This window comes from Ascaphus truei, chromosome 19 (assembly GCF_040206685.1).
Source record: "Ascaphus truei isolate aAscTru1 chromosome 19, aAscTru1.hap1, whole genome shotgun sequence".
Classification (NCBI taxonomy): Eukaryota; Metazoa; Chordata; class Amphibia; order Anura; family Ascaphidae; genus Ascaphus; species Ascaphus truei.
In genome coordinates, this window is record NC_134501.1 from 17176830 (window position 1) to 17191705 (window position 14876).

Consider the following 14876-nt stretch of genomic DNA (forward strand, 5'->3'; position numbering starts at 1 on the left):
GTTTATTCGAGCATTTGCCCGTTCTGTGCCGCAGCAGTAGCCTGGCGCGCGCCCGAGTGTGACGGGCGCGCGCCGAAGCAGCGGAAGAGCGCCCTCCGATCGGGGCGCTCTCCCTACCGCTGCCGGGTCCGCCGGGTCCCCCGGAACCCCCTGCCGCTGTCCCGCGATCGCGGGACACCAGGGCTCCCTCGGGGAGCCCCTGGACACGCGTGCAGGGGGCGCACGCTCCCGATGACGCGTGACCGCGCGTCTATGACGCGCGGCACGCCGAGGGGCGGCCACTAGCAAGCCGGGAGATTTCCCGGCTTGCGGTACCGACCACACTTCAATAAAGTGTGTCGGTAGTGTACTACTGCTGAAAGCCCCCCAAAGGGGATTGAGGAGAGAAATAGAGAAATTGGACACAATATTCGTACTGAATATTGAGTGGAGATGGTCGAATGTGTCGAAATTAGATTCATGTCCTCCCAACCACCGAATTTTAGAAATCCACGAATATTTATTTGTTATTACATTTTTTTTAAATAGTCTACATTTCAAATATTTTTTTTGAGTTTTTTGGAACTTTCAAATATTCTTAAATTTCTCATTTTTGTCCTGGTTTTTTTTTTTGGGGTGCAAATTTTGAATATCCTTTCATTTTCAGATTATTTTCCCTTTGCAATTTTTTGAATATTCCCTACATTTCCGCTTTGTTTCAGATTTTTGAATATTTTCGAATGTAAGAAAACTTAGTGGCGACTTTTCTTTTCTTCTTCTCCAGCTAAATTTGGGTGGGACAATTTGCCCGTCCCTACTCTCGAGTTGTGTTATAACATTTAACTGAACTCCAGGGTAAAGTAGATATAGGACTGATATAAATATAGATACTGTTACGTGGGTAAAAGTTGATGATGCTGAAGATTCTGGTATTTAGTGATGATGGTATAGACGGTTGGTAACCGCTGCAGTAAGTAATAGAACATTATATTTTACTTTAGTGCATCTGGAAGGTCCCAGTTTTGGAGTTTGAGGTTTTGAACTTAAGAAGCTGTAAATGTTATGACTCTGTGCCTTGCGGTCAGGGCTGCTGAGTGCTATGTCTGAAGTCAGGTGGTTGGTGTATTAGAGGCAGACATTAAACTCTGCTCAGAACCTGGATGTGTTTAAGGAGCTTGATCGCCAGCTTTAAATTTGTGAGCAATTACCATTTGGCTGAATTGGATCTAGAATCTGGATCCCTTCCAGTTAAGTAGCTGTAGCACTGGAGGTCCTTCCAACTTGCAGGTTTCCTATGTTGGCTCCACATGCAGACTTTTAATGTGGACTTGTTAGGAAATTGCTTCATTTATAATTTGGGAAATGTTTAAATTGTCATTGGACGGGTTCCAAGGAAACTTTAAAAATAGTAATGTTACAGGAGCTCCTTAGACCATTTCAGTTTATATTGATTTTAATACTAAGTACATTCCAAACTACTGTCGCTTATCAATATATTATGCAAATTGGAACTTTAACTATGCTTGATGCAATTCTGCTGCCAGTGAATATGCTGTAGAATTTGGCATAGCATTTGTGCCAAATAGTTCAGGCTGTATAGGTTTTGTATTTCCATGATACCATTTAGAATAGAGCTTTTAACATTATATTTGAAGAGCTATTAAAATATTTGCAAATGCTTCACAAAAATGCACACTGCCTCCCTAAGTAGGACAACAGCTTGAAGTATTTGGAATTATTTCTCAGCTCCCTTTATTGAGGTGTATGGTTTCAGAATAGTTACAAATATGACTGTAAGGGCAATTAAAGACAGCTATAGAATTCTACTGCTAAGGTTTTCTTAGCTGAAAGTGCAAGTCTGGAATGGGCTACATTTCTATATTGTAGCTGAGAGCAGCACAATGCTGCATATCAATATCTAAATGAATCATGGTCCTGGACTGAGGTTTATAGAACAATATCCACAAAATTAAGGATGTCAGAACTCAGCAGTCAGTTACAAAGAGGAGCATTTCTTTATTGTATTGTATTGTATGTCTTTATTTATATAGCGCCATTAATGTGCATAGCGCTTCACAGTAGTAATACACGTGGTAATCAAATAAATAACAGATAATATAAATAACAGATCATGGGAATAAGTGCTTTAGACATAAAAGTTACATTAAGGAAGAGGAGTCCCTGCCCCGAGGAGCTTACATTCTAATTGGTAGGTAGGGAGAACGTACAGAGACAGTAAGAGGGAGTTCTGGTAAGTGCGTCTGCGTCTATCAAGTGTTCAGAATATCCACAGTGCTATTTATTTGCTTCTTTAAGCAAGTGTGTCTGAAGGTGGGTCTTAAAGATGGATAGAGAGGGTGCTAGTCGGGTACTGAGGGGAAGGGCATTCCAGAGGTGTGGGGCAGTCAGTGAAAAGGATTTAAGGCGGGAGAGGGATTAGATACAAAGGGGGTAGAAAGAAGACATCCTTGAGAAGAACGCAAGAGTCGGGATGGTGCATAACGAGAAATTAGGGCTGAGATGTAAGGAGGGGCAGAAGAGTGTAAAGCTTTAAAAGTGAGGAGAAGAATGGAGTGTGAGATGCGGGATTTGATCGGAAGCCAGGAGAGGGATTTTATGAGGGGAGATGCTGAGACAGATCTAGGAATGAGTAGAGTGGTTCTGGCAGCAGCGTTTAGGATAGATTGTAGGGGAGACAGGTGAGAGGCAGAAAGGCCGGACAGCAGGAGGTTACAGGAATCAAGACGGGAGAGAATGAGGGCCTGAGTCAGAGTTTTAGCAGTCGAGCAACAGAGGAAAGGGCGTATCTTAGTTATATATATATTATGTTTTTAATTAACTTTTTTGAGCCAGAATAAATACTTTTAATTTTCAAAAAATACCATTTTGTTTCCCGGTACATTTTATTGAACTAACTTACTATCTTAACTGCTATTTAAACATGGGGTTAATACATCAACTTTCATTGACTTTACAGTACAAGTCCTTTTTTAAATATTTTTTACCAATGAAGTTAAATTCTGAACGTAAACAAATGAGACAAATAAGCGCAAAGTAACATATATTGTAAGCCATGCTTTTCTCCGTGGGATCACAGTAATGAGTCCAACATGTGAAAGGCCCACTGATTTGGATAGTTCATGCAAAATATGATGGTTATACAGTATGTCTCAATGGCTTTATTAACCCTTTGACTATAAGATAGACACATATACTTACTTGTTTTTAGATTAGTACTCCAATATCGATACTATGCAGTAGGGATATAATTGTTCAAATTCAAGGAAAGTTCCAAACCAGCAAAATATTTCCAGATTGATCAATAACATAGTAAATGGATATAGATCTGTCATTCTCCACCATCAGACTCTCCCCCAGCTTTCAGACATTCAAAAACTCTCTGAAACCTCAGCTTTGTAAGGAAGCCTATCTGGCATACGCCAACCCCCCCCCACCCTCAACCATATTGGTACAGCTGTGCGACTGAACCAAACTCCACACTATCGAACACCCCCTAACATCCACTCCCCCTAAACCTCAGTAGACCCAGCAGTGTGGATGAACCATACTCCATCCTGAGGCACACTCCATCCCACCAAGAGCAGCCACTTTACCTTTTGTTTTAACATTGCCTCTTATCCCCTCTAGAGTGCAAGCTCCCAGGATCAGGGCCCTCATTACCTTCTGAATCTGTTTGCACTTGTTTGTCCTTATTTGCCTGTCATTCTGCTTATATAATTGATGCCACTCTGTACCTCCCATTGTACCGTGCCGCGGCACATGTTGGCACTTTACAAATAAACGACGATAATATATACAGTATCAAAAACAAGACGCAGAAGTGCACTCTCCGTCGCGTAAAAATGGTAACACAGCGTTTCATTATAACCAATGGTCAGAGATGCACTCACAAGAGTAACAGTTATTGTAGCTTTAAGAACAATCACTGGCAGATGTATCAATGGCGGAGAGGCCAGTGGAGATCGTGCATGGAATATGGAGCCTCTAGAGCGGTACAAAGGTGATATCTGCTCCAGGGTATAATCCAGTAGCAGTCTCTATACTCCGGTCTCTGCACGCTAGAATCACAGGGGCTATATTCATGGTCCAGCGTAAGCCTTGTGACCCACCAAATCTGTTACAATTTTATTTGTATCCTAAAGGATTCTAACATAATTAATTTCTCTTACATTTAGGGCTGCACCAAGTCTGAAAGGAATTCCTGGCTGATAGTCACAGGAAATGCATCAGCCAAAAACAAAAAGTGCAAAACTTAAGAATGTACATGACTAAAATTTAATGGATTAAACATGGTGTTATTAACCTTGATATAGATGTTGAATTTAAAATGACTCTTTTTTCCCCTGTGCTGTAGCTTATGAAATCCTTTTATTATTCATTGTGAACATTTTTTCACATTGTTTTATTCCCACTTGGATTAATTAAAAAGTTATATTGTATTTTCTCAATCATAAAAGATGGAAGTCCACATTTTTGGGCCAGTTTTGAAGCCCAAGGCTGTTTCGATGGCTACCAACGGGAATTAGATTACTTCCCAAGTAATGAAATTCCATGAAATCTGTCCTAAAGTTTGACATCGGCTCAAATCAAATTTATAGCTAGAGCACAAATAGGTCACCTTACCGGGTTCTCCAAAGAGGAAATGTAACGTCTCAGTCTATGCACAAATTACCAAATTACATAATTGTCACTTTGAATGAAGAAATAAACCTCCGGTATCATTTCTGCGGCATGCTGACAATTTATTCATGAAATGTTTGCACATTACTTGTAAGCTCATTGTATTCATGGAATGACTGCTAGCAACGATTTAGGGCAAGAAAAAATGGTTATTACACTGGAGAGGATTTTTTTTAGAAATCAATCCACGATGTAAAACAGGAATAAAGCGACACTTTTTACAGAAAGTGCAGGTATGCGGAAACAATCCAGTTTGCTAATGACTTCCTATTGCTAACCTGTTCACCTAACCTGGTATAGTAAAAGTATAGGATACATTTGGCTGAGGAGTTAGGGTAGCATTTTTTATAAGATAAATATCATCATTCAAAATCTGAAATGATACTGTGAAGTTTAAACAGGCAGTAAATTACAAAAATCCAATTACGGTTATTTGAATAGTGCATTACAGTCATCTATATATCACCTATATATGGAATTCTAGTGGGTTAATGATCAGAATGTGAGTTGGTCTTGCTGTCCAGGAGAATATCCATTGCTAATTTGTTTAATCCTCTTTTTATTAAGATCCTTTATCAAGGCAAGAACCCAGGTGTAGCCTGGGAGTACACCTTACCCACTTCTGCAAGGGAGAAAACACAGAACTTTTCCTGGGTTCCAGTGCATGCAGCGTGCTCTGTCAGTTGTGGTACAGGTGAGGACATAGTATACCTGACTACTTGATTCCCATAGCTTGCACATTGTCTCTGATGAATCTAGAAGCACAGATCCTTTGTGATATTCATTGTATATATTTCATGTTCACTTCCATCTATGATATAGATGAACTATCCGCGCTCGAGCCGTCCAAAGATGTAGGTCCCCCCTTGCTGCTAACCGTGCATGAGCACCTCCTCAAAGTACTCCTAAGAGGGGGCTAAACCGCTGCTGGGCTGCTAAAAACAGCCAAGGCACTCAGCTCATGACCGCAGGGTCTCTTTGTAAGCTAATGTGCTGAGTGCCTTGGCTGTTTTTAGCAACCGTCTGCTGGAGGTTTTGTGGTGCAGTGGGACCTTATTTTTACTGTCATATGTGTGTTTTTAATGTTATAGGATTAAACTGTTTCTTACACCAATCAGGTGTTTTGTGATCTCTGGGGGGCACAGATATTCATAGTATGCAGCCACTATGAGTGTAGCATAGCTTATACTATTATTTTCATTGTGTCACCTCTCTTAACATTGGTCTTAACCCCCGGTGCGCCCTGTGCGCTTTTTGTTTGTCATTTCCATCTATGCCGTGTTTTCTCAGTCCCTTACGGTTTTGCCCTTATCGCTCCAGTTTGTAGACGCACAATGATTGAAATGTGATCATCATTCTAACAGGTCTTGGAACTCACTTTTTAAAATATAATTTTATGAAATTTATCAGGTGAAAGATGAATATTTTCCATTGACCACAAATTATGACTATTCTGTCTGAAAACATTTAAAAATATGCTAGAAGCATCTTTAATTTCCATTCTATTTAACCATGTAAAAATATATATAACATTTGTTATTCTCATCTTAAGGTCACATGACAACAAAGTTGGTTTGCTTACAAGATCATCGCATTCAAGTAAATTCAACTTTGTGTGGGCCACGGATCAGACTTCCTTCTGCGCCAAAAGTATGCAACAGCCAGCCATGTCCAGCATTGTAAGTGTTAAATATACATGTTTATTAAATCTGTCAGTGCCCCGCAGGCCAGGAAACCTGAGGAGAGCAGAGAGATATACTCATTAAGCAGCAACAATTGAAATATAAAAAATACCATCAAGTCATTTTTAACTTGTACAGAGTGATAAAGAATTAAGGGGGTAATTCAGTACCAAAGTGGCAGTTTACGGCGTAGATGGGGATTCAAAGGGTTCAATTAATTGTTTCCCACACAGGCACTTCGATAGATATAGAATACAGCACTTAGAGTTACTTGACATGTCATAGGTTGTATCTATTTCTATATTTATTTGCTTCACATGTCTCCTGTGCTCTAGCGTCATTTAAACTGTAAGATCTATGCTAAAATTAAACTTCTATGACTAAAGATCTAGTAGCAAATAAATGAAACATATTACATTCAGCACTGTAGAGTTGCTACATTTTGAAAGATGTTGTTAAACGATCAGCATAAGGCCAGGTCCCCGCTAGTTGCTGCTGCTGCGGGGACAAGAGCTGCCCCTCAATGGGGCCGGGCCCACTGCAAGGGGTGGCCGCCACCCCGCTGTGCCGTTAGTTTTTCCAGCAGACTGGAAAATTGTGCTCAGTACTAGCGACAGAGCGCTAGGCCACGCCCCCGCCAGCTCAGCCAATGAGGGCGAACCTATCGGGTGATGTCATGGCTGTGCCCCCCCATCACTCCCCTGTCCCGCCCCCCCCCCTCCTGTCTTTCCCCCTGCATCTCACTGCAGACCGGGGAACTCGGCTGCACGCGCCACCAGCGTCACAGGCGCGCGTGCAGCGCAGACAGCGAGGCCATAGCCTTAGAATCTGTCTTCTCATGCTTAGCTAAGAATGCGTCCTTTGTCCCCAGCTGGGCAACTAGTGAGTGGAGCTCATGCAGTGCTTTATGTGGGGGTGGACAACAAACCCGTCACATTCAGTGTGTCCAGAAAAAGACAATGCAGAGAGAAGAACTGGTGGGCCATTCACACTGCCCAGTAACCACTCCTACGCAAGTGCAGACATGCAATGTTCAAGACTGCCCACCAGAGTGGAGCACAGGACCATGGTCTCAGGTATGGAATAAAGATCTATACGTTTTGACCTCTAACAATGAGGTGCAAGAAAACAAATGGGGGGTAGGGGGTACTATTTATTGAAACAGATGTAGATTATAGATACACTTTTGAGAGCCAGCACATCTCTATTACAAACTATATCTGTATTATTATTATTAAGAATGCTCTGATGTTGGTTCGTTACAATGTAGCTGTTCTTATAAACATATTTTGTTTACGCTAGCACATATTTTCACTACAAGAAATATTAAAGGCAATGACAAAGATATATATTTACTATGCCATTCACAAAGCTTTCATGTAGTGTGTTATATTTCAACATAGACAGTTTCTAGGTAAAATACAATAGTAAATAAGGTTAAGGGTTCTATATTAATGTAATAAAGGTATATAGTTCAGATCGAGAAGATAATATAGGATTAACCAGTATGTGTTCCTGAATAAGCATATTGGACTGCATTTGAGGTGGCGATTGTTGTGTCTGGCCCTGTAGTCTAGACAGGGGAGCTCAACTTCAGTTCTCAAGCCCTCCCCCCCCCCCCTCTCAACACGTCCGGTGTTCAGGATATCCCAGTTTCAGCACAGGTGGCTCAGACTGAGCCGCTGATTGAGCCACCTCTGCTTAAGCTGGGATATCCTTAAAACCTGCCCTGTTGGGGGTGCTTGAGAACTTGAGCACCCCTGATCTAGAACAACATGTAGAAGCTCTTTTAGATGGAAAGGATGGACAAGTAATGCCTGTGCTGAATCTCCCTTTTCCATAGAGGCCGATATTAAGACAGGGCCTCACTGCGTAATTTCCAAGTACCAAATGGAAATATAAACCAGTGGATTTTCAGTGGTAAATTCTATTGAACGATTCTCTATTTCAGTGCTCCAAGAGCTGTGGCAAGGGAATTAAGAAACAAGAGGTTTTCTGCAGAAGTGTCAATTCCGGAACGTATAAAATACTTCCGGAAAATCTGTGTAACATACACGTGAAGCCGGAGTCACACCAGAATTGTGTTGTAGCTCGTTGCCCAAAGAATGACAAACTTCAGTGGGTGATATCTGCATGGAGTGAGGTAACAGACACGAAATACTGTATTTGAGAAAATTGCCAGGAATTTTAGCTGTCGTTACAACTCTTGATTTACTGGCTTTGTGGTGAAAGGTCTTCTTAGTTATTTTTTTTATTATAATGCATACTTCATAGTTTGACATATTTGTTTTATTGTATCACTTGGTAAACGTATCTACAATCCCCAAAATTATAATGCTGGCTGCTGAAGACCCCCAAAATCTATCCTCCCTGTACTGTACAGTAGATGTTGTGATAAACTGATTTGTCATCTTCTTAATCTTTGCGTTGACCAAATCATTTGTATTTTTATTGACAGTGTTCAGCAATATGTGGTCCCGGTGTGAAAAAACGGGAACTGAAGTGTGGTGAAAAAGATATTCATGGCAAACTCGTCACATTTCCTCACAAAAGATGTCGCAGTGTCAGGAAAGTAAATCTAGCCATGGAGCAGCCATGCAATGACAAGGCATGTCCTAGGCAGCCATCCTACAGTGTCACCAACGGATGGTATGCTTCACCTTGGCAACAGGTAATTCACTTAAAGTAAGAATTTGATACGGTTCTCTAAAAAAGCATCCAAAAATGTCTTTACAGAAGCATCGGTCATTTTTCTTCCTGCTTGTGGAATATTTACCTCTACATAATTTGCTTTGTAGCAGTAATTTGAAAGTGTATCAACATGTTGCAAGTCCATTGCACCCTTCTTAGCAACGCCGCCTGAATGGGGTTTAATATTTGGCCTACAAGGTGATAATATCTTTGCAGCATATTGAAAATGTGTTCTCTGAGAGTCGCAGTAACCAATTAAGTGCTACGTTCTCAATCATTGCTGATTGTAACTCATTCAGTTCTGCGAAGCGTTGTAGAATTAAAGACGTGAAAAGTTAGTGGTTGGGGTAACTTCAAAAACAGCAGTTTCCAACATTTCCTCCAAAATATTGATTGATTTATTGGACTCCAGAACAAGGCCATTTTTTTTGCTTAAGCACTCCAGAAATATCTGTAAAATGTCCAATTATTGTTAAACAGATCTGCAGTCTGCTATCAAATAATAAAGGGTTTTCCATAAAGTGCAAAGTATTTCTGAAGAATTCCCAGAATTCTGGTATTTCCTAAAACATTTTGGAGGGGAATCGTTTGGTTTTTCCAGTTTTTTGAAGGAGTTTACTATAGATGTTATCTTTCAATGAATATGTACATGATTTGGGATCCGATGCATATCTAACAAACTGATTACTTAGCCGGGTGCTAAATCCCCGCAGTTAGTGATTCTGCACATATCCGGGAAAGTGCAGAAGAGAATGGTACACAAGTCTTAAGGAAATAAAAACATTCCTTTGCAGTATCAACATTTCTATGACTCAGCACAATTTCATCAGGACAGCAATAATAGTCATGAATGGTTTTTTTCCTCAATCCAGTGCACGGTTACCTGTGGTGGGGGTGTGCAAGCCCGAAGTGTACAATGTCTTCGCCAGGGAAGACCATCCGCTGGATGTTTGCCACATCAGAAACCTCCAACTTCCCAAGCTTGTAACACAAACTTTTGCCCATCTTCAGAAAAGCAAGGTACCTCATGCATACTGTAGCATTGTGACCACCGCTGTAGTACATGCCTCAGTGCTCTGCGCTGATTATATTATTCCCAGTAGGACCTTTGTAATTTTGGATAATAGTTTTATTTTTTAAGATGAATTTGTTATTAGTCGCATAAAGTAGGATGAAGCACATGTAGTACATTTGTGTCAGGTTCCTATAAACCAGTGGTTTCCTACTCCAGTCCTCATGTCCCACCAACAGGTCAAGTTTAAATGATATCCCTGCATTAGAACAGGTGGCTCAATCAAAATGACCGAAGCACTGATTGAGCCACCTGTTCTTATGCAGGGATATCCTTAAAACCTGACCTGTTGGTGGGACTTGAGCACTGGAGTCGGATACCGCTGCTATAAACAGCAATCCTGAGAAGTGGGGAATGGTAAAAGTTGTAATCACATCTTACTCTGGACATAAAAGCTAAACGTGACACACTGTATGCGCTCAATTGCATTTCCATTCCCAAAATCTTGAAAGCTCCTACGTGTTTGAGGGACAGGAACAGGTTTTCGGAACTTGCGTTGAGTTACAGTATGTGAATGGACTTCTGAGTGCATTTGCCTTTTCAGATTTCGGTTTATTATTTAGCTCCCCGTAGTTAGTTTAAACATTGTGTAACATCTGTGACGTAGCAGGCACTCATGCCCTAACCAGCAGGATTGTTTTGTTTTACAGATGATCCGTCTTGTGTTGATTATTTCAGCTGGTGCTCTCTCGTACCTCAGCATGGGGTCTGTGACCACAAATTTTATGGCAAACAGTGTTGTAAATCATGCACAAGAAAGAAAAACTACAGTGATACTCTTCTCTGACCTTCTAGTGACACCATTCTCACTTTCCTTATCAGAGCATACATGTTTCTTCTGATAGAGTCAATACTGATATATATACAATCCCCCCCCCGAGTAATCAATTCAGAAATATTGTTTGAGAATGATATCCTGGTTGAATTTCCACATCCCCAGATCAGATTTAAAGACGTTTCCAGTTGCATTTTCCCAATTAAAATAATAACATTTAGTTCATTTCTACTGCAAGGAATTTGCATTTTAAGTGACATGCCTTCAGAAAAACAAACAAAGGCTACCATTATGTATACAGAAGGAGCCGCCATGCAATTCTGTGCTCAAACATGCTGTTATAATGAAGCACTTGCAGGCAGAAATCTGAGTGAATCCCAATTGTAGAGAACAGACTTCTGCCCAAGGAACAGTCACTGAGCTTCTATACTTTTCATCTATGCATCAAGTCTCCACTAATGGCAAGCAGCATCAAGAAGACCTTACATTGTGAGACAAGAGTGTTGTCATCGCTTCCACTGGTGGCCAACAGATGTTATACAATGTATCAACCCTGAAGGTTGCTTCTGGTGAATTTATTTGATTCTGGCTACAAGGGCTTTGTTCAGCGTCTTGCAGTGGCTGTCTTTCTAATTGTACAGATGAAGATTTCTTCTATTTTTAATGATCCAGATGAAAAGATGACGTAGCCAAGATATTAGTGTCAAGGGCAAATGATCTTTGTGCAGTTTAGAAATGTACTTCAAGTACATGGCCATCAGGATGGTCCTTTTATAAATATGATACTCGGCTCACACTGGTTGATAATCTGTCATCGTCTTCAGATCTGTAACACGAAACTAGACATATTTACACTCAGTACAAGGTGCTTTTTTTTAATCCCACTTGCTGCTGGAAAAGCAAGTTTGTACTAGAAACATTTGTATGAGTGACGAACTCATTTCATGTAATTTTCTGTTGTACTAATAATTCAATCAACATGTATTTGTAGCAAATTAAGATATGGTAAAGTATAACGAGGAAAAAATAAATATATCAAAAGTATTTAGGAAGGTTGGTTTACAAATATATATATATATATTAAATTATTTTGCTTTGGTACACAATATGTAATTACAAAAAAACATAAAAATAACATATACTGCAGGGGCTCATCACTTAAAGCTGCAGTTCAGGCAATATCCTGCATGTGTGTTTTTTTTAATAAATCAGTACTGTAGTAAGAAAAAATACTTTTAGCATTTTCTGTTTTAAAAACAACAACTTTGAAAGACCAATTTTCTTGTATTCTATTTTAACAAGCATGCTTGTTCCTGTAGCAATGATTTACATTCCCCATATTTAAAGATGTCGCCAAACTTTGCCGATCAATAGACGGAGAACGAATTGACCGGCAGCTATGCATTTTTTTTTAGGTAAGTAGAGATTGCCCACATGAAACTATTGAAGTTAAAAAAAAAACCTAAACAAAAAACGGGAGCCTGAACTGCAGCTTTAAGCTTCGAAAGCATCTGTTTTGGCAAATTGGCATTACATTGACACTAATAGAAGCCCTTGGAGCTTACAACTATTAGTGTGAATGTGTCAAGGTGCATTAGCTCCGTTGTATGTCAGCTTTAGGGATTGATTTGAGGATTGGTTGCATGAGGTAGTGCTTAGAGTTCGGAAGGTGCTATTTAACATACTCTATACAGTGAGATTCGACAAGTTAGGCATCTTTTTCCCTTTTCTCGATGGCATCTGCAAGGTGCGAGTTGGTGTAAACACAAGAGCCCAAGAGGTTTGAGAAATTCGTGAATTTTGATGAGCACATTTGTACATTTAACACAGGAGCCGCCATTTTCTTTTTTTTTTAAACACTGCACTCAGAAACTTAAAATAGCTTGGAACATGAACACTCCGGGGATGCTAATATTCAGTTATGTTTTACACTCTGTAAAGGAATATTCAATTGCTATAACAAGTGGTGGTAACCATAAATAAAATACAATATGTCTTGTCCAAGGGAGGCCAACTCCAATCCTCATGGGCCACCGACAGGTCAGATTTGCAGGATATCCCTGCTTCAGCACAGGTGATGCAGTCGAAGCTAGAGCCACTGATTGAGCCACCTGTGCTGAAGCAGGGACTGATTGAGCCACCTGTGCTGAAGCAGGGATATAATGAAAACCTGACCTGTTGGTGGCCCTTGAGCACTGGAGTTGGCCACCCCTGGTCTAGTCTATCCACTGCATGTGGATGTTTGACACTGCGCCATGACTAAATTAGATACCCTGAATAGTATAATTCAAAATTAGTAAAAATATAAAACTAAATAAATAATTGAATTGCCAAACCCAGCCTGGTTCAGACATGGTTATATCCTACTGTAATTTTCTGAGGCGTGGCAATAAGAAGTATATTTATTGAATTCCATTTGATCCCGCAACTTTTTTTTTTGATGAGTGAAGTTCAACTTTACTGCAGTAGTAAAAGTAGCATTGGACTCTATGATTAGCTAATTCAGCACTAATGCTAGACAGTGGTCAGTTAAAATTAGCATGTTAGCAAATGGAAAACATATACTGCTTTTGTATTTTGGGAACTGCTGCCTGAACACGGTCCTTTTATACAGGGTTTACAATAAAGTGCCAGAGATAATATATCTGATAAGTATCCGCCCAGGAATATCTTGCTCAGATTTAGCTGTATATGCTGTTAGACGCAGCACGCTCCAGCGTTTGGGAAATCCGTTTCAATAATCCTTACTCAAATTCATGGTGTATTGTCTGTATTTTAAACACTGTGACCCAGGCGTGCATTAAAAACGGAAATGTCATCAGGTCTGCGTGTTTTACATCTCGATGATTATGCGTAAGTTTAAAGAAAAACGTGAATTCATATGTATGTCATTTGTTTATTTTATATAAAAGTTTGTTTATTAACTCCCCTGGCACTAAGGGAGATGATTCTTTGCATTCAATCTTTGGAGGCAGAACCGAATCAGAAGAATACAAACCCAGAATATGATGTATTATAGCAAAAAAAGGGTTGTAATATTTATTGTGTGTCTTATAATAACTTGTTTCCACTTCCACTTTTTTTTTATCACCAGCAGAATGTTGTACATTTTGTAATAAAATATTGAAACTGTAAGAAAGAGATGAAGTCAAATACTTATTTTTCAACATGTCTAAAATGACTCGCATCTGTATTGGGTTTCACATGGTGATCACAAGAGTTTGATAATAGTTGTAGGAATATAAGATAATGAATTACTAAGTCAGAATATTTTCCTATACACCTCAATGGTGTAATATTTATTATGGTTGTTCTAATGTATGTATGTATATCTTTATTTATATTGCGCCATCCAGGTACATAGCGCTCCGCAGCAGTAATACACGTGACATAATAATATAACACGTAATGGGAATAAGTGCTTCAGACATGAATGTAACATTAGGAAAAGTCGTCCCTGCCCCGAAGAGCTTACAATTTAAGTGGTGTGGGGAGAACTTACAGAGACAGTAGGATGGTGTTATGGTAAGAGGGTCTGCAAGAGGTCCAAGTCAGTGCATATGAGGTGTATAGTATCAGCCAGCGGAGCTACCTATATGCTTAGTTAAAATGGTGTTTGTTTTAGATAGGTCTTAAAGATGGAAAGAGAGGGTGTTAGGCTACGCCCTGGGTGATCAGGGCTGCACGCGCGCCGGCGTGCCTGGTGGTGCGTGCACCCTTTTCAGCCATGACCTGTGGTCTGTAGCTGTGCTTTCAGAGCAGAGTAGGAGATCCAACGGGGGGTTGGGGGGATAGGGAGGGGGAGGTGTGGCGAGGGCGCAGCCGTGACGTCACGCAGCTGGTTTGTCCTTATTGCCTGAACCGCCGCCGTGACCAATGCTCGTCCGCCGTGCCTATAGACAAAAAACTTGTCTTTTGGCCCCGGCGGTTGCGCATTGCGGCTTGTGCGCTCATGCACACACGCCGACTGGGGCCT

General features: G+C 40.4%; 1 protein-coding gene across 1 annotated transcript in view; it reads left to right on the top strand.

The window, feature by feature from the left end:
* The window catches only part of ADAMTS18 (ADAM metallopeptidase with thrombospondin type 1 motif 18), a 53374-nt gene extending 39351 nt beyond the window's left edge, over positions 1–14023 (top strand). Inside the window, exons 17-23 of the mRNA XM_075576754.1 lie at positions 5248–5374; positions 6233–6359; positions 7234–7438; positions 8314–8505; positions 8821–9033; positions 9926–10073; positions 10776–14023. Coding sequence (XP_075432869.1) covers positions 5248–5374; positions 6233–6359; positions 7234–7438; positions 8314–8505; positions 8821–9033; positions 9926–10073; positions 10776–10912 — 1149 coding nt within the window. The 3' untranslated portion in view covers positions 10913–14023. The remainder of the gene's footprint in view (positions 1–5247; positions 5375–6232; positions 6360–7233; positions 7439–8313; positions 8506–8820; positions 9034–9925; positions 10074–10775) is intronic.
* Positions 14024–14876: the final 853 nt, after the last annotated feature.